This window comes from Trichomycterus rosablanca, chromosome 16 (assembly GCF_030014385.1).
Source record: "Trichomycterus rosablanca isolate fTriRos1 chromosome 16, fTriRos1.hap1, whole genome shotgun sequence".
In the NCBI taxonomy this organism is placed as follows: domain Eukaryota; kingdom Metazoa; phylum Chordata; class Actinopteri; order Siluriformes; family Trichomycteridae; genus Trichomycterus; species Trichomycterus rosablanca.
In genome coordinates, this window is record NC_086003.1 from 22,249,634 (window position 1) to 22,270,107 (window position 20,474).

At 39.4% G+C, this 20,474-nt stretch overlaps 2 protein-coding genes across 2 annotated transcripts; one reads left to right on the forward strand and one right to left on the reverse strand.

Moving 5' to 3' along the window:
* Positions 1-515: 515 nt before the first annotated feature.
* On the reverse strand, positions 516-14,358 carry rin1a (Ras and Rab interactor 1a). The gene is made up of 11 exons (XM_063011167.1): positions 14,155-14,358; positions 7,760-7,948; positions 7,463-7,577; positions 6,673-6,745; positions 6,127-6,218; positions 4,495-5,063; positions 3,909-4,413; positions 3,504-3,812; positions 3,267-3,398; positions 2,167-2,333; positions 516-2,068 (listed from the first exon to the last, which is right to left on the reverse strand). Exons 2-11 carry the CDS (start codon positions 7,946-7,948, stop codon positions 1,766-1,768), a joined length of 2,454 nt encoding a protein of 817 aa, XP_062867237.1. The 5' UTR covers positions 14,155-14,358; the 3' UTR covers positions 516-1,765.
* Positions 14,359-15,670: 1,312 nt separating this feature from the next.
* Positions 15,671-20,435, forward strand: rbm14a (RNA binding motif protein 14a). The gene is made up of 3 exons (XM_063011585.1): positions 15,671-15,727; positions 17,350-18,113; positions 18,381-20,435. Exons 2-3 carry the CDS (start codon positions 17,386-17,388, stop codon positions 18,667-18,669), a joined length of 1,017 nt encoding a protein of 338 aa, XP_062867655.1. The 5' UTR covers positions 15,671-15,727; positions 17,350-17,385; the 3' UTR covers positions 18,670-20,435.
* Positions 20,436-20,474: the final 39 nt, after the last annotated feature.

Sequence of the window (20,474 nt, forward strand, 5' to 3'; positions counted from 1 at the left end):
ATTTGAATGAAATCTTTAGCCTTTAATGGATAGAGTTTAGATTAAATCCTCGCAAAAGTCTAAATATCATGTTTTTTTTTTTCCATCAACCCTTTTGTCCTGGTATGGTTCACTGGGGCATCACTGGTCACAAGGCAGAAATACCCTGGACAGGATGCTAATTAATTTGCAGGAATTTGACCCCCCCCCCCCCCCCCCCCCCCCCCGCCACCTGCGTCCTCCTATTTTTGTGTGGGTAAACAAACGTAAAATAAAGATGTTTGTGGTGCACAGGTGGTGCAGTGGCAATGACACTAGCCCACTATCACTAGATCCAGGGTTTGACTCTTCAGCGGTGCTATCGGCTGGTCGGGCCTCATGGAATGTTACTGCAGACCCCCGTGAGCCTAAACAGGGTAAGGTGGTCGACAATGAAATGATGTCGATGGGCTAGTGCATTAGACTGCTGTGCCACCTGAACACACTTGTGGTGAAACTACATTACTGAGTGGAAGGAATTTGACATAATAAAGAGCCGTTTTTAACAATGTCTGCTTTATTTTTTACTCTTCCAGAGGTTCCAGAGGTTGTGCATTATTGTAAATATCACACTCATATCTGCAATCAAATTAGTCAGTTATTTGTGCTAGCATGCTCCATTTTGTGTTCTTTTGCTTATTAAGCATAGCCATACTTTTCATCTACAATCACATCAGTCTTTATTTTACAGCGACAAAGTCTATAACATTTTGATTTTGCAGAAGCTACGATTACTAATATCACAAACCCCCAATGATTTTATACAACCTATAAAGTCATATATAAAAAATATTAGGAAAACCGAGGACTGTGACTAAGTAAACCTGATTTTAATGTTAGCATTTAAAAGATGTTATATATTAATCATCTTTTTTCATTAATTTTTAATCCAATCTCTTTAGTTGCTACTGCCACCTCCAGTTGAACCACTGTAAAGGTAAGAGGTCTCAAGGAGCGTAGTAGCCTTGCACTGCCATCCGTGATTCCCTCGACCATAGCAGTGCAGAGGAACTCTGCTTTTACCATCGTCCCCACCCTCTACAGACACACAGCCAATTTGTGTGTCTGTGTAGGCAATCGGCTGGTCTATAGCACAACTGGGATTCGAACTCGGCAGGGTTTTGCGAGTTAGACCCCTGTGCCTCCTAAGTGGCCAAAATATTACATTTTAATGCTCTCTGATAATTTAAATTGCTCCCTTTTCAATCTACATGCTTCACCCAATTGCCCAAAAGACTATTTAAGATGTTTTGATTCTCTAAATGCTCTCTTAGTAAGAACAGACAGGAGCTTTCCCTCCAAAAAGTCCAAAACATAATATAATTACAATAACGAATATAAAATTAAATAGTAATAATTTAAAACCAGTAAGTACAAATAACCTTAACAACAAAGATTAATTCAAATGTGCTTGAATTTCAAAACCACATCCACAATAGTATAGAAAAAATAAGTTCTGATGATAGAGATCTTTAAGCATGCTGTGTGTGTATGTGTGTACATGTGCAATTATAATTTGATTATTGTAAACCTTGTGTAACTACACCTTGATACATGTGGGTACTGATTAACTATGATGACCAGTACAGCTGTGCAATAAGTCCACATTAAATAATGTCACTTTAAAGCGAAGGACAGCTCAACCGTTTGAATTAATTAGCTTATGCTAACCACTCACTTCTTTTTAGATGGACATAACTTAGAGTTTGCCAATTTGTCTAAAAGTATATCACCAGCTCACGTCATGTTATGAGGCTTCTCCAGAAAGGTCCAAAGCACCTTCTCTGGTCAGCTTACAGGACTTTATATACTGCGTGGAGTGCTGGTAGATAAGTGGAGCACCACTGGCGCTCTCCTCAATCTGTGCATCTGGAGGAAGAGGCACCAACATTCCGCCATTTCTCCAGTACAGGCCATACTCTTCAGGCCCTTCCACTCCAAACTTGGTAGCGCAGAGTTTTGCCAAAGTTTCTGCGCTGAAGCCTTCTTCCCACTGCAAAGTCTTGACCAAACTACACTCTCCATTCTGGAACAGCACCTTTACAAACCTCTGTAGACAGAATGGTGTCAATTCCTGGTTAAAATGCATTCACTAGTATATAATGTATTAACTTTGGTTACCAAGGAAAACTAGTATATGTGACTGACCTGATGCATCTTTATGTCCGTTTGGCTTTTGGATTCAGAGCTACGCCTGTGGCTCCACTCCTTTAGTGATTCCTTAACCTGAGGGGTAAGTTTACTCGATGACACAGCCTCTGGCTGACTTTGGATATAGCTAACACTGGCATAAACGCTCGTCAGATAGTATCCACCTAAAAGAAATGTTTGAGGTGAAATTCCAGTTACAATAAATGCAGTATTTGGCCACAAGTATGTAGACACTCCTCCCAACCAAGTTCAGGTGTGTTGGCTGGTAGCTGTCTCTCGCTGGTAGAAGGTGAATGGAGTCAACTATATATAATAAACTACATGCTTCCAACTTTGTGGCAGCTGTTTGGAGAAGGCCAATTCCTGTTAAGATGACTGTGCTCCAGTGCAAAAAAGCAAAGCTCGCTGCTCAGGTGGCGCAGCGGTAAAACACACGATGTTCACCAGAGCTGAGATCTCGAGTACATCGTATCGAATCTCGGCTCTGCCTTGCCGGCTGAGGCTGAGCGGCCACATGAACCACATTGTTCAGATAAGGGGCGGGAGTAAGCCGGATGGGGACTCTCTCTCAGACTAGTGCGATTACGACCTCTGCTGGCTGGTTGGTGGCGCCTGCACGGAGATGGGAAAGGAGTGCGGTAGAGGGTGTGGCTCTCCATACACAGCGCTGTACTGCACTGCACTCGTCAAGTGTAGGTGATAAGATGTTCGATTGCTGTGCATGTGTCGGAGGGGGCGTGGAGCAGCCTCGTCCTCCCCAATCAGGAGCAGGGACCAGCATTAGTGAGTGGATGATTGACGGGCAGAAATTGGATGTGCTAAAGTGGGAGAAAAAAATACTCCAGTGGTCTGCACAGAGCCATGCATTTAATGACTTGCAATCCAAGTGCCTGACCTTACAAATGCTCTTTTGACCAAATGAGCACACATTGCTATGTGTCAAAATCTTCTGAAAAGGCTTTTTAAAGGACAGGAGGCTGTCAGAGAGGTACAAAGGGGGACGTCTACATATAAATGCTAATGGTTTTGAAATGAGATGTTCAAAAAGCTCATGATCAGGTGTCTACATACTTTGTGTGTTCTGTTTTGATATGTACCTTCTCCACTGAGCCAAGAGTTGTCCAGCAGCTCCATCATGTATTCCACTTCCAGAAATATCTCAGGCATGTTGCACTGCACAATCACATAGGAAAGAACTGGCAAGAAGTCATCTGCTCCAAATTGTTGCTCTGTTTCATTAAGATAATGAATATAATTATCAAAATTTAAATTAAACTTGGGTTTTATTCAAGTATACAAATATTATGCACTCTGAACATTGAAATAAATGTTACCAGTGTTGGTCTTCATGGCTTTATAGATGAGCTTACAGAACTGCAGAAGCAAAACTACTTTATCAATTGGTGAATAGACATGTCTCATAAGAGCTATCTTCTGCTTTATCTTCTCAATGCCATTAGAATCTGGCACTGGCACCTGCACAGCGAAGAATTCATGTGGTGAGCTATCTCTGGCTCTCTGCATACTTTCAGCCAGTCTTTTACAGGAACCATCTTGCTCGTGCAAGTTGTGCAGTGCTGCATCAATTTGTCCTTTTAAAGGCTTTAGAATGCAGCGGAACAGCGCTTTCTCCAGTGAAAGATCTGCAAAAACCATCAGACATACCAGGTTTACTTAAAAAAATATTGTTTGATGTTTTATATGAACTGAATTCAATTTACACAGAGTCCTTGTCATACCTTTTTCATCTTCAGGCACTAGTGTCTCAATCGGAGGCTCAAGCTCTCCGCACTCTAGGAGAAAGACCTTAGCCTGGTTAATAAACTGTCGCAAGCCCTGTAGTAGCTTCACAGAGGATGTCAAACACTGTGGCTTCAATTCTTCTCTTTGCTGCCTCAGAAAGTCTTGAATCAGGGTCCCGAATGCTGTCCGCCTGTTACAAGAGAGGTCCTCTACCAGCCGTGTAACTCTCTTTCCCGGCACAAAGAAGGACATGAAGACTGCGCTCATCTTCCGCAAAGCAGACACAGAGTGGTGGGCAGGCGGAGGAGAGGGGTTTGTAGGGTTACTGGTGCCTCGTGTGAGGGGAGGCCGTTCGGGACTCTCCTCTGCTTCGTCAAGACTGCTGAGGGAACTGCTGCTGTCCAAATCGCTGAGGGACGGGGCATGTCTGTGTTCCAGTATTAGTCCTACCTCGCCATCCTCATTTTCCTCTTCATACTCAACAGTGATTTTCTTTTCAGTCTATAAAAACAAAACAGTTTGTAAAGAAAAATACTGAGCCACATTTGTTGTGTAAGCCATTTTTGTTAAATTCTTAATTACCTGCTGAGAAGCTTTAGGAAGCTGGTAATCCTTCTCCTCAGCAGTAGGAGAGAGGACAGGAATGACCATGGCAGAGGCCTTCTTTGGAAGTGTGAGACAGGGATGCAGATAATCTGAATCTTCCTTGACAGCTTCTGTCATTTCTTGATCTTCCGTAGAGGCCTTAACAACTTCAGTCTGCTTTACAGCCTTTCCTTTACACTTGGCTTTTGCGATAAGTGGTGGAGGGGGTGGTGCGGAGACAGGGGGTGATAATGGGCTGGAGTTCTCAGTGGAAACGCGAACCTTTATGCTGCGTTTGAAGTGATGTCGCTTAAGCATCGCTCCACGGATAGGGTGCTCTTGCAGAAAGAGTGGGTTGATGAAGCACAAAGCCCCCTGTCCTGCCCCCAAATCCAGCTCAGAGGGACTTCTGGTTTGTATTGGGCAGAACTCCTGAAACAGACTTGGGCTTGTGCTAGTACACGTGGTAGAGTCTTGTGATTTAGGCTTTGGTGGTGGAGGTGCATTGGTTACTGATGAAGGACCATTGCGAGGACCACGAAAGTTTAAATTGGAACTCCAAAACTCTGTAAAAAATCATGTTATCATGTAATCATGTAATCAATGTTATTTTGATGGATCTATGTGTAATGTTGTACCAACGTATCAGACCTTGCAAACCAAGGTTTTGATGTAGCATGCAACTGAATGCCTAAGGTCCAATTATGTCATATGGTAATAAATGGATATAATGAGCTTATTTGCCATAATGAACTTATAATAAACTTATTTCACAACTGAAAAGGGAACATACAGCCTTTCTTCAAAGAAGATGATGTTCTGAGCTGGTGGTTATACTAACCCCATTCTGCTCTAAGTGCCCACTAAATTGTAGTCAACAAAACAAAATCAACCTTCACTCTGCTATTCATTTTTAAAAATATTTTGTTTGTGGATTTTCTCCCCTTTTTAGTGCGTCCAATTGCCCAATTGCGTCATGCTTCCTCTCTACCAATGCCGATCCCCGCTCTGATTGAGGAGAACGAAGCTAACCCACGCCCCCCTCCGACACGTGGGCAGCAGCCATATGCATTTTGTTACCTACACTTTGACGAGTGCAATGCGGATCAGCAATGTGTACGTAGAGACACACCCTGACAGCACTCTTTTCCCATCTCTGTGCAGGCGCCATCATTCAGCCAGCAGAAGTCATAATTGCATTAGTTATGAGAGAGACCCTATCTGGCTTTAATATCCCACCCCTATCTGAACAACAGGCCAATCGTTGTTCATGTGGCTGCTCAACCCAGCCGGCAGGCAGAGCTGAGACTCGATACAATGTATTCGAGATCACAGCTCTGGTGTCCCAGCGTGTGTTTTTACCGCTGCGCCACCGGAGCGACTTCACTCTGTTATTTTACCACCAGAGGTGTATAATGTGGTGCCAAATTCTCCACTTATTTAAATATCAATCCTTTCTTCTCTGTTCTTGTTCTGCTTTGTAAAACTTGTCAATGCCAGACTTCTACAGACTCAGAGACAGATCCTTTAGAAGATTGTCAATATGCACCCTAACTTTAATTTCTGGCTAAATAAATAACAGTCAACAAATTGATGAAGATGTCTACTGTCAAACCAACTTGTACTTACCCACACCCATATGAGAGATGGATTCCAGTTGTTTGTGGGATGAAGCCTTGGCTATGGCCTCTGGCAGCTCCAAAGTGAAAGGAAGAACATCTCTAACAAAGTAAATAACCACATAATCCATATAACAATTATAATGGATACCCTTTAATAGTACATTCAGCTCATGTGCTGGTTGTGCTGTGTAAGTATGTCTATTTGTTTTATAGACCAGACTTTCTTACTCAGAGTGCCACCTTTGTCAGGAGATAGATAAAAAAAAAAAACATTCTGATGTTATTGACAAAATAATACAATTAATATTTTTATGACCCACCCCCTTTCCCAAACTGGATGTATTCAATTACTAAATTGTATCTCCTCTATTGCTGCTGAAAAGCTGAATTTCTAAAAAATTTACAAGACCTTTTAATTTTGTAGTATTTGTTATTTAGTGTTTAATACAAGGTAATTAGATAATATGTAAATTATGGTTTCTGATGAGTAAAACAAATCCACATGCTCAAAGTCTGAGGATGTGCTTTAATGGAAAGGACAAAACTGACATACCTGCTGACACAGTAGAAGGCAATAAGTCTGCAGAGATCTGGAAAACTGATGGCTGAACCCATCAAAGAGAAGGCTGTGAATGAAAGAAAGACACCAGTTAGTTCTGGAAATAAATATTTGACAATCATGTGTTTAGTTAATTAAAACAACTGAAATGGTTGCACATGGTCTTAAATGCCATTAACCTGGTCAGGGGCTTAACAGACACAATTGGCCATGTCTGAGGAGGGGAAGGACCAGTTAGGGAATCACCACAGCAACAGTGTCTCCTACTGTCTGGCTGTGGAGTATGGGGAGAATACACTGTCTTCAGGCTGTTTTAAAACTGTTGTAAAGGTGCTGCTGGTGGCGTCAGACATGTTGAGGCATGTGCTAGCCTGTAGCCCACTTCAGCCAGCATTGCTGTTATATCAGCATAGTGCAAATGAGAAGTGAGTATGTACGAGTTTATGTTCTGATATATTTGGTATTATTATTATTTGTTGGGACAGCCTATTTGTAACTTTAATAAGTTATGTTTGATTTAATAACAGTGATTGATTTAATGCAGGATGTTTACGAATGATATTTAGTGTATGCTGGGTAAAGCGGTACATAATTACTTTGTTAATAATATTGTTTATACTAAGTGAATGTTATGAATGCCAAACTGTAAATATGTTTATATCTTGCTGTTTCTTTGTAGACCACAGCTCACCATCCCGCTTGTAAACCCAGCATATTTAACACAGCTTGTGAACCCAACATATAAATCACAGCTTGTAAATTTTTTGTTGTCTTTGCTACTCACTTGAGTCCTTTTCATGAATGATGAACTGTTTGACAAAAGATGGCATGCTGTCATCTGCTAGCCTGAGGCACAGCATTTTCTTCTGGGATGTACTGGACTTTCGCACCAGAAAAGTCTACAAATTGTAAGAAGAAAATCACATGCAGTTTCACCTCAACCAAGTCAAGTTTTTATACCAAGTCGGTTTTATACACATAAATGCACTTATTATTGTAGATCATCTATGGCTGCACATTCTGTTGGTAGTTTTTAACAACATCTAATAACAGTGTACATTTATAAATGGTGGTTTCTCACCCCAGGTGGTTCACGGTGTAGAATGTGAAGAGCTGTGGCTGAGTTGATGGACAACTGCAGCCACACTGGATAAGTAAGCAGAAGTCGGTCCAGCACGCTGATACTCTTTAGGGAGCCGCGCTGAGGACATGCTCTCTTTTCCCCTACCGGTTGGGGGTCTGGATAGTCATAAACAGGGTCTTCCTCCATCTACATTATACATACAAGTAAAGAATTTGAAGTTGTATTGTACAATGTAAAAGTTGTAAAACATTGTTTTGACATTGGGGTACCCAGTCATGGTCAGAAGTCTGTGGAGACACACTTGTCCCTGCTCTCTAGGAGGCAAGGATGACATTTCTGTCTCCCCAGTTGATTAAAAACACTAGCTCACCAATCTCAAGCATAGAATAGACTGTATTTCATAGAGGAAGGAAAGCGTATGCAGAACTTGCACTTGACAGGACAAAAATTAGATAACTCGAAAAAAATCTATTTTGCTTGGAAAAGTTGAAGGAAAAGAGGAAGACAATGGCCAGTAACAAGATGGATGAATACAAATAGAGGAATAATGAATAACCCACTAAAAAGCTGCTCATGCCACTCAGGTGGCACAGCGGTAAAATACGCTAGCACACCAGAGCTGGGATTTCGAATACATCATATCAAATCTCAGCTCTGCCATCCGGCTGGGCTGGGAGGCTATATGAACAACGTTTGGCTGTTGTTCATACAGAGTTATGGAGCCGGATAGGGACCTCATAACTGATGCAATTACGACCTGGCTGGTTTATAGCGTCTGCACAGAGTAGAGGAATAATGCTGATCAGGGTGTGATTCGCATATGAACTCGGCTGGTGCAGGTGAAAAAATGCAGTCGGCTACTGCTCACGTATCGGAGGGGACGTGTGTCAGTTTGCTCTCCTCAATCAGGGGTGGGGGTCAGCACCAGTAGAGAGGAAGCATAACGCAATTGAGTAAAAATTGGACACGCTAAAAATTCAACATAAAATCAACAGCACTTAATATAAAGAACTTGTATTAAATCAAGATTTTTATTAAATGTGCTTTGAAAAAAGTCACTTTCATAAGCTTTAGATAAAGTCACAGATATAATATGCTTCGGGTCTTTACATCACAGGATGATAAATATGCCAGTAGGGATATATGCCAACATCTACTTTGGACATAAGATCCTTGTAGAAAACTTTCATTAAAGTAGTACTTGTGCTTTTATTTTTATGAGTTATGCTGCTCATGTGCTTGCTTTCTTATATAATTAGTTTCTGGCCTTGTGCAGCAACAGAGAGCTTATAAAGAAGGCTTGCACTGACAAGTGTACTTTGAAATACAGCATGAGATGAAGTAACATTGCAGCAACCAGTTATATCGTGTGTGGGACAGAACATTCTTTATCTGTCCAACATCACAATATCAATAATCAGACGTAAAGTCAATAAGTCTGGTTTGAACATTTTATTTCCTTTTTTAAATAAACAATAGACGTCTAACTATTATGTCAATAGGCAGTGGTAAAACATATTTATGTGACACGTCATGTGAGCCGTTTGGTTTTCCATCTATTCTCCATCTACCTGTATTTTCTACTATTGTAAAGTCACCACTACAGGTACCCAAACATGCCATGTGTTTTTAAACAACACATAAAAGGTCAGTTCTATTAATTAAAAAATGAACTTGTTTCATGGATGTTCATAAGAGGAGCCAAGAATGCAAGAATGTGAAGTGGGAATGGCGCTTCGGTGGCACAGAGGTCTATTACACAAGCCCACCACCATTGAGATCTACTGTAGAATAGTTTTACACATCAACCCTATTAGCAATATCAGAATATTAATGGGTGAATATATAATGGAATCACTCCATATCCTCCTGGTAAAACCTGAAGATGGCCAAATTTACCTTGTACACAGTGTCAATGTACATATTTTGATTCATTCATTGAGTCTTTGATCACCATCTGTTCTTTCCATGTTGTCAGGGTTTCTTTCAGGTTTTCCTTCGTCTACTCAAAATTCCCACTAGGTGTGTGTAAATCTGTGTGTGTTGCCTTGCAATGGACTGTCTTCTGCCCATGGTGTATTCTTGCTTTGCACTTTGCATCCTGGCCAGGAGGAAACTGCTAGAGAAACTTAATCAATACATTTTCAATGATACCCCTACTGATGGAGCTTGGGATGAACAAGTTAAGGTTTTCTTTTCAATACAGATGAGACACTGGCCATCAACGCTAAACTTTCCTAACAGTAAATAAGCACATTCTTGTATTTTATTTTCCCGTCAACTATGAGAAATTGTGTCACTTTTTCTGTTCATGACTATTTTCTACACAAGCATGTGCTTCATTTATCCCACTGGCCTCTGCTCTAGCTGGTATTGGGAAACTCCCCCAAGTGTTTGTTCCTCGTCCAAGTCATGTGTGTCGTGGTCTGACTAATTTCATTTTGAATTCTGCTTCTCTTACCGAACATGTGTATTCTTAAGAATAACATATCCGTATTTCTTTTTATAGACAGAGGAACTTTTTAACATGAAACTATATGCTCATCCATTGCGGGGCATCAAACCCCCCCCCCAGCCAAAGCCCTCTCAGACACAGCCAAACATGACTGTATGTGGAATCTCAGAGGTAGTGGGATGGTGGGATTTAACGCTCTGCCATCTGAGCACCCTAAATTATTCCATACGTAATTATACACCGATCAGCCTTAACATTAAAACCACCTCCTTGTTTCTACACTCACTGTCCACCACAGAGCAGGTATTATTTGGGTGGTGGATCATTCTCAGCACTGCAGTTACAATGACAAGGTGGTGGTGTGTTACAGTGTGTTGTGCTGGTGTGAGTGGATCAGACACAGCAGTGCTGGAGTTTTTAGATTCCGTGTCCACTCACTGTTCACTCTATTAGACACTCCTACCTAGTTGGTCCACCTCGTAGATGTAAAGTCAGAGACGATCGCTCATCTATTGCTGCTGTTTGAGTTGGTCATCTTCTAGACCTTCATCAGAGGTCATAGGATGCTGCCCATGGGGTGCTGTTGGCTGGATGTTTTTGGTTGGTGGACTATTCTCAGTCCAGCAGTGAGAGTGAGGTGTTTAAAAACTCCATCAGCATTCCTGTGTCTTATCCATTCATACCAGCACAACACACACTAACACACCACCACCATGTCAGTGTCACTGCAGTGCTGAGAACAATCCACCACCTAAATAATATCTGCTCTGTGGTGGTCCTGTGGGGGTCCTGATCATTGAAGAACAGGGTGAAAGCAGGCTAAAAAAGTATTTAGAGAAATAGATGGACTACAGTCAGTAATTGTAGAACTACAAAGTGCTTCTATATGGTAAGTGGAGCTGATAAAATGTACAGTAAGTGTATAAACAAGGAGCAGGTTTTAATGTTATGGCTGATCAGTGTATGTATACAGTGGGTTTTTAAAGCCCAAAAATTTCTAAATACAAAATAACATAAGAATATACTTAAACATTAACCCTTCTAACAATATCAGAATAACCTCCTATTAACACATGATGTGACACAAAAGCCACAGTTACTTTGTGCACATTACTTATCCACACATTTTTGCTTTATCCATGTCAGGATTGTTGCATGTTCTCCCTCGATAAAACCAATAAACTGTGGGCGCAGTGAAAAAACACCCTGGGCAGGGCACCATTCCCTATTACACACCTACTTGCTCACACCTCAAGGCACCTTAAGGCTAGTAGGAGCAGCCAATCCATTTACTTTCATATTTTGTTGGAGGAAACCAGATTACCCTGACAACTTTTTGTGGACATAGGAAGAATGTGCAAAACTAAGACTAAATCCAAATGTTTTGCTGTGTTTAAAGTAAAAGTTGCTGACTGGCCTGCACATAGCACTGGTCCCCACCTCATCCAACACCTTTGGGCTGAACTGAAATGCTGTGATTCAGGTTTAATCTGCCAACATTAGTATCCAAGCTCAGAAAAACTAAAGTTAATTCCTGGTATGTTCACAATCTAGTTAAAAGCTTTCCTAAATGGGACTGTTGTGTAAGTTCTTCTTAGTTACAATTGTTGTTAGTGTTCCTCCAGACTGTTCCTCTAACCGAAAACATTTCATTGAAGGTGTACGTGCACAGATTAAAATGGATCAAACGAAAAGTTGAAAAAAATAGTAACTGTGAAATCTGGCACAGATTGGCTTTGAGTGGGATAGAAAATAAACTCTTTTTTGATAGCAGAAAGTTACTATAGTTACTATTACTATAGCAACAGTGGCCCACACGTCCTAATGGGAATTTCCACCCACTGGCACACATCAGTCTGGAAATGGTGAAATCTTTAAAACATGTTAAAAAAAAAAGCCCTTTTTGGTAAAACTGTTTTTTGAAAAAAAGGTTTGAAGTGGTATAAAAAGTTTTACATCTTTTAGCCATTAGATAATTCTATGTTTTATGTAAAACAAATTAACACCTAACAAAGTGTCCTGTTATGAAGTATTAACTGTTGTGGAGGAGATGAAGAACACCAGGACCCAAAGCATCTGTTATTTTCTAATAACAGGACAGACTGGAAAGTGTTATCTTGCTTATATAATGGCCATTTGTCAATGGCAATCATATGATACATACTACCCAAAACAATTAAGTAATAATCAGCACTGAATTTCTGCATAAAATTTAGAGGATGTAGCAGAGTCTGTAACCAATGTATTTGTGTTTTTTTTTTTACTGTATTTGTTAATGTTGACCTCATTTCCTCCATTCTCTTCTCTTTAACCATTATCGCTGCTATTCTGTTAGTTATAAGTTCTCTTAATAGTTCTGTTGGCCTCAGGGTCCTTAATTCTGTATTAAACTGTATATAGACAAATACCATAAGTAAATGTAATGTCTGATTTGCAGTGTTCTAAACACATGGCACTCCTTACTCACTCACTCACTCACTTACTCAACAGTAACTTAAACTTATTAACCAGACAATTTTCTAAACCTATTTAGACATCCCTATCCTAACCTTTAAAAAAAAGACTTCATGTTAAGGCAGGGTTAGCAGACCTCAGCTCTACTTATGCTGCGTGTAAATGAGCCAGCATGTCCAGACTTGGTTACCTGGAAGCCTATAAGTATGTGCTTTGAAGGCGTTTGTGGTATTTTTCCATAACAACCATGTAAGCTTGTAAGTGGCATTTTGCAAGAACCACATAACAATGTTTGAAAAGCTGTACTGTTAACTTAGATAAGGTGTGGTATGTGTAAACAGTAATGAAATATTTATACATGATTTCTTAAAAATGCAACAGAATCCTATGTGGACATTGAAATCTAGACTATTCACTGAATCTTTTCACCTTCTCCTGTTATGGGCAACTGTGTCTGTATTATATATTTTTTTGTGTCTCCAGTGATTGTACTGATTTTTGCACATTATTATAAGTCATTAATAATTGCAGCTGGTTTAAGTAGTTTACTCGATGTGATTAGTAATGCTAAATGAACCAACATTAGACACTATTATGGAATGCCACCAGATTATTATTTATTTTTTGTGCTAATTACATATTTTTTGTGAAGCGTGACTTTAAAATTGGACAAAATAATTTCACAAACGTTGGACTATTATTTGGGGAGGATTTATGGAGCACCCATTGTACTGACTATTTAGCAGCAAACATTGTGGGCTGAAAATATATTTATTTTTTCATTTAAACATTAATCTGATTCAAATATAGGAAATACTGGGTAAATTGGCTTATTAGAATATATAAACTTTTCAATTGCACAGGGGTCCATTTTGATTATTTACACCTAATTGGACAACTTTAGGCATCTGCCTTGTTGAGACTCATGAGGGTTTCATTCAGTCTTGGGGTATATAACAACAACCGTGTTAAGTCCTAGTCCATCTGTGTCTTTGAGCTTCATCTTGAGACCACTGTTCCACTTTTTAAAGCATTATGATTCCTTTAAGCCTATGATTCCTTTAGGTTTTAGAAAGTTTCGTTTGAAACATTAAATAATTTTCTAGTTTCTGTGATGATGTTGCAGTAACACAGGCAAACATTAGATGTACCAATTGGAACTCTGTTGGTTGTCTCACTTTACTTTAAAATTTCACATCAAAATTATTTTTGTTAAAACTCAGTTTAAAGCTAATACATTGTAGTAACTGTTATATGAGTCAAACTTTTGCTGAGGTGTTTTTTATTTTGTTAATTAAGTTTACATTTGTTTATATATTAAATGAAGTTTGACACACGGGGTCTCAGTGCTGCATAAAGGCGAAAATGTTTAATAAAGTTCTGCAAAAGCAGTTCAGATAAACTAAGTGAATAACCTAGCAGTATAAGCATCATAAACAGATGAAACACACATAAATAAAGAGGATAAGAAAGTGTTACTTACCTCCGTCAGTCCTCTAGTTACAGCAGTTCCAACTCTACCTTACAGGAGCTGCTGTCACAGCTTGTCGGATATTTAACCTGAATGGCTGGTGTTTTTATTTACAGGAGAAATCTGAAGGTTATTTCCTATTCCATGTGGGTGAGAAAATAGCATGCAGCCCTGCGTCCATGCGTGTCAATGTGAAACTGTGATTCAGACATTATTCACAGTCCACTTCCACTATAATCTCCCTGTAACACTAATCCTTCAAAGTTCCTCAGCAGTCCAAACTCATTTGCGCATGCGCCGTTCTCAACCTGCTATGCAGCAGCATACACCTACAAACACACAGCAACAAAACCATTACTGTAGTTACTTGTTGCGACATAAAATCCCTTTAACCAACATATTTTGTTCATTTTCAGTTTTAAAATAAAACAAATGTGTTAAAAATAAGCTAGTTTTACAGAAAAAAATAAAGTAAGTTCTACTTTTGAAAGTTGAACTTTTAACTTTATGAACGTTTAACTGTTAACACACAGCTACATATTCTGTTTATTTATATTATGCATTTTGAATATATATATATATATATATAAAAATTTTTTTTAAACTATTTACAGAATATGAATTAACAAAATTTATGCTCAATTCACAAAAAAAACCCCCACAGTTTTAAACACAGTTATGCTGATTTTATTCATCATTATGCTGCTTTTAACATCATGTCTACACACTCTGGTTACATTCATGACAGAAACGGTAGTTACTGGTTACAAAACATTCATCAGCTCACAAGTTTAATGTCAAACACAGTCATGGACAATTTTGTATCTCCATTTCACCTCACTTGTGTCTTTGTACTGTGGGAGGAAACCGGAGCTCCCAGGGAAAAAACCCACACAGACACAGGGAGAACATGCAAACTCCACACAGAAAGGACCCGGACCTCTCCACCTGGGGATCAAACCCAGGACCTTCTTGCTGTGAGGTGACAGTGGTACCCACCGAGCCACCGTATGCTTAGGATTTACTGTGTTTAAAAAGCATTTCTGCTGGTCTTTTTTAACTGGCTACTAATAAACATTTATTTCCTTTGTTTTATAACAAATACTATCAAAGAGTATTTTAATCAGCTTGGATCAGCAACTTTATGTTGGCCTTGTATTGCTTTTCTTTTTGCCAAAGTGTGTGTATGCTGTAAACTGGCCAAAAATTGACCTACTTGCTTTAAATCGTGTTTTTAAAAATGTAATGTGTCTGTCTATAAGCAGGCCTGTATATGCAATTTCAATATGTGCGAGATAATCAGTATGAATGACAAATTCATATAGGAGTTGAATTGTACACGTTTGCTTTCTGTGTAATTAAAAAGCTGCACCGGTCTTGTGTTTATTTTTTATTTTATTTTTGCTAAACAGAAAAACAAGCAAAAAGTACCATTATACAAATAATACTACATAGTGATGTTTGAAGTATAAACCATTAACCTTTAGCCGGAACTTTGTTTCTGTACTGTTTCATGGTCGGACTGTATGAGGAGCAGCAACATTCAGACGGAGAGAGAATCATGAAGCGTTCCGCGTTGCGTTAGGTAAGATGGCTGCTTCTTTCTAGTATGTTCTGTGGTACTTTTGATGTTATTTGGTCTTACAACTTGACTTTTGACTGTGCTTCATTTTTGTTGACTTATGTTAGTATTATTATAGAGAAATAGATGTAATTTCTGGTTAGTTCAGCTTGTTTTAGTGCGTTTTTCTTGTTCGTGTTACTACATGTTGCTAGCTAATGGTTGCTAGCAGTTCGCGGCTTGTTGTGTTTAGCTGTTAGCTTGACTATGGAATTCGCTAACATAGCTAACAACTCTTTTTTTGGAATCTGTCTGTATATAGTTTAGTTCGTGTAATTGGCCGGGACATCACCGAACTAAGTTAGTTATTTATCTATTAAGCTAATAGTGCTAATATCTCTAGGTTGTGAGTTTATTTTACATTTCAGTGCATCTACGCGTCATTGTGATACAAGAGGAGCTAAATAATGAACTCTATAGCAACCTACATAGCTTAACTGCATTCTAAGCCTAAATAGTTGGATTTTAAACTGACCCGATAACACTTGCTTTATGAAACATTGATATACTAACAACAACAAATTAAATTTAAACTCTAGTGCTGTTTTGTACTACTCACAGTATCTACTTGCACTAATCACAACCAGTACCTTACAATAAGTGCTATAAAACAAAGATGCACAGTGTGTAATTGTATTTGCTTTACTCGTTTATAATATAATTAATATAAAGTTCGAGGTTTTACTTGTGTGTATAGAAAGTAATATAAACCAATTTTAATCCTGCGATGATGTTACTTCCTCTTCCTTAATGGGACACATTTCTACTATGTGTTTAATGAGAATGTCCTATCACGCCCTGACTGGTTGTCATTTACACAAGAAATGTTGTCCTTTTGTAAACAGGCACTTAAAAAACAAATCATTGTGTTTTTGCAGTGAAAATTTTATGTAAAGATACATTGAGAAAACTGACCCACAGGAAAATATTAATTCACTTTTCATATCACGTATGTATATGGTTGTATCACAACCAGCTAGTTTACAAGTCTAAAAAAACTGATGTAATGGCAAAGGTCTGTGCAGAACACAAGCTATAAATAAATGCTTAAAAAGAAACAACCAGTCTGACTCAACTTAGTGTTATTTTGCATGCTTAGTGTCCCATTGTTGTCTAATCATTACTTCCTTTTTTATTAATTAGTACCTCCCTGTAGGGGGAATGAGCACAAAGCTTATGTCCAAACTATTTAAAGATTTATTTTATTTGTCTTGCTCATATGGATAAAAGTTATATTAATACCACTTACGATACACTGTTATTCAAATCATTACTGAACATGAACTCCTATTTTTTAAGGTCATGGGCAAATAGATGCAATTTAAATGACTTAAAATAGCTTATTCCCCTTAAATATCTTCTTCCCCTGGTGTACAGGTTAAAGCCATTTTATGCTAAGGCTTTGTCACTAAAACAAGAAACAGCTGCTGTTTATGGCTTTGTCGTCACAAACTTTAAATCATTTTGAGAAAGACACTTTAACACGATCAAACAATCTGTGAGGACTTTGCACTGCTTGTATTACTTGCTAAATTTCACTCTGCAGTTCTTCTAATGAAGTATATTTGCTTTTTTTTGTGTTGCAGACGAGCCCTCTTTCTTACCAGGTTTCTCTTTTATGCATGGAGCATAAAGAGTACTCAAGTCAAACAACATCTGTGGAAAACCCAAACGTTGTGCCCTGTGCTTGTTGTGGGACTCTGGGACATTTTGCAGGAGAGTGCCCCAGCAGGCCACCTATGGAGAACCACCAGAGCCGGGCAGCGGTGCTTGCAGCTGCAGCCGCTGCTGCTGCTGGCTTGCCTATACAAGTACAACAGAGCATACACAATTCCATTTTCAGTGCTAATAAATCTGATCCTACATATGCAGCCTTAAAGGACCTGACCGAGGCCACTGGAAGTGCAGCAGTCTATGGTGCCCTGGCAAGTCAAGTCTATGGCTCTGTGGCTGATCAAGTCTATTCTAACCAGGCAGCAGATGGTTCAGGCTACCCAGCTGCAGGAGAGGCACCTTCAGGCACTGAGGCAACTAACCCAGCCTATGGTGCCAGCTCATCCCTATACAATGGACCAGCCTATGGGACCCATGGAGGAGCAGAGGCTGACCCACAAGCCATGTTTGAAGCTGCCCGGGCTCGATTTATTGCACAGGGCCAGCAAGTGTTGGCAGAGCAGCAAGCCATTACTAAATCAGACAGAGATCGGAGCCCAGTGAGACGCTCTGCGCTGCTCCCTGACCCTGTTCCACAGCCCATCTCTGGGGTGAAACCCAAACGGCGTGCCCTGCTTCCCACACCTCCTGGTGGACCTGAACTGCCCTCTCTTAAAGATGGAGACCCTATTGCAAAGTAAGTACCCAGTAGTTAGTTCATAAATATATTATACATAAGGAATTGGGAAGGAGAATAACCAAATTTCGTTTTGCTTGGTCTTTTCTTATAAGTTTTGTAAAAACTATTTAAGTTAAATTAAAAAAATTGTTTACATGTGGAACAACTCTAGTTTGTCACCATTTCTCTTGCACATACATTGTCAGCCCTGTGAGACTAACAGTGTAAAATGCATTGAAATTAAAGTTTTAAAAGAATGACTGTATTTGTTTGTTTCTATACTAGGTGCTATGCAGAATATGTCCAGCAGTACCAACAATACCAGCAGTACCACCAGTATCAACAGTACCAGCAGTACCAGTACTACTATCCTCCACCACCTCCACCCCCACATCCCCAAATGCAGACGATGCCCATGCCACCTCCAGGACCGATGGATGCCAATCACATGGCTGCACCAGGACCCGCCGCACCTCCTCCAAGAGCGTATGAGCCACCTCCACCACACAAGGAGCCCCACCTCAGCAATCCAGACTACTCTTACCAATACATGCCAGAGTCCAATTACCAATAGAATCCCCCACCTTACGCGTGCTTGTGTGTGTGAGTGTGTGGCAGATTTGGTCCTACATTGGAAAAGCAAGGAGAGTAAGGGGGAAGGGGATATATGAAATATTTACTTTTGATTTATGCATTGGACTTGTGTTATTGTTTCATTTGGATTTTCTCTGGACCTCCAGTGTTATACTGAGTCAGATTAACATGCATCTTAGTTTGATCAGGATTAGGTTTTCCAAATATTTTAATTAAGCTTTTCCAGTTTGCCCAATCTAGTATCTGTGCTATTCTGTATTTGTGCCTTGCAGATTTGTCATTGGAAACATTTCCAGAAAGCTGTAAAACATTTAACTTCTGATTAAACACGTGGGTTGACATGACAGAAGGCTTAGATTTCTCTTTGTTTTTGTAATGCACATTGATTTAAAAATAACAGCCATAGATTTGGCTCAATACAGTATCCCTCTGACATTTATAGTGTTGTTACTACATTTTTGAGGAACCTACATAAATCATTGCTGCACTGAGTCATTTTAGGGATGGACAGATCAAATTCATTAGCTGTTCTACTATATATGTAAACAGTTTGATGGTCTAAAAATACATATTAGATGTTTAAAGGGGCAATTAATATATTTTAATCTAAAAGTTCTTATTATCTAATTAGCTAAATGGTTGAGAATTGACAATCTAATTTCCAAGAAAATCCTTGTCCCCCTGAATTTAAGTTCAGTGATCAGATTATTTAGCATGTGCAACCCAGTAAGCTAAGCTGCTTAAAATATCTGTGGAAATACAGTTTATTCCAGGCTTTATTCTAGCAGTCCTTGCGCATCATGCAGGTAGGGTCTTAAATGAATGCATTACCAATATGTGATTTGTGATGCCTCAATATGGCAGCTTGAATTAATATTGTTTTTTAGTAAGACAAAAAACTCATTTAAACAGTCTGCCAGTCTTCCTGGCTTTTTCACAACTGATATTAAAAAGAAAACAATCATTAAACGTATACATGATCAACAGCATTCTAGGAAATGTTGGCTTGTGGGCAGGTACATTTGTACCTAATTTGTAGCTCTGGCACAAATCTCGTTCCAGGCACTTGGGCCACTGATTTGTTCATCTCTTAGTGTGAGTCATTTGGAATGCAAAGAGGACCAGTGTGAATGATGGTTGAATGTGTGTGTGTGTGTGTGTGTGTGTCTCAGTATGCTAGAAAACACTTTGATTCTCAACAAAGCCACACAGCCACCAAAAACATCACATGTCAAGCCTTTTACAAATGGGTGGAATTTGGCTTTGGGCAGAAACATTTGCCCACCATCGGAACTTGAGTTTTTTCATAGCCCTGTAGACACATCCATAGCCTCTAAACTCTTGATTTAAAATCTCACTTGTTGGCGTGAGGCTAGATTGTGAAACTGAACTCAGTAGTCTTCATTCATAAATAGTATAAGGTCATACTTCAATTGTTTTTCTGTTATTGTACAGCTTGCAGTTTGTGCATGAGTAGCTGGACTGCCATTCCTAGCATTGTATTGCTCTCTTACATGGACAGGATAACAGTGGGTTCCAGCAGATGATTAATCTTTCGGATGACATGTTGTCCTTTTATCCAAGGCAGCAAAGTGTTGTCCCCCTCCAGTCTGTTGCAATTTTCCTTTTCCAGCTTTTTCTCATATTTTAGACATATTTGGCAGACTTTTCTTGTTTATATGTAAGGTCTATTGCATTAGGCCTGAAGGTGATTTGAGTTGAAGAATAAAATGCAGTGAATATAAATCTGATGTACTTTTGTTCCAAGATGTAAGATTTCAGCTG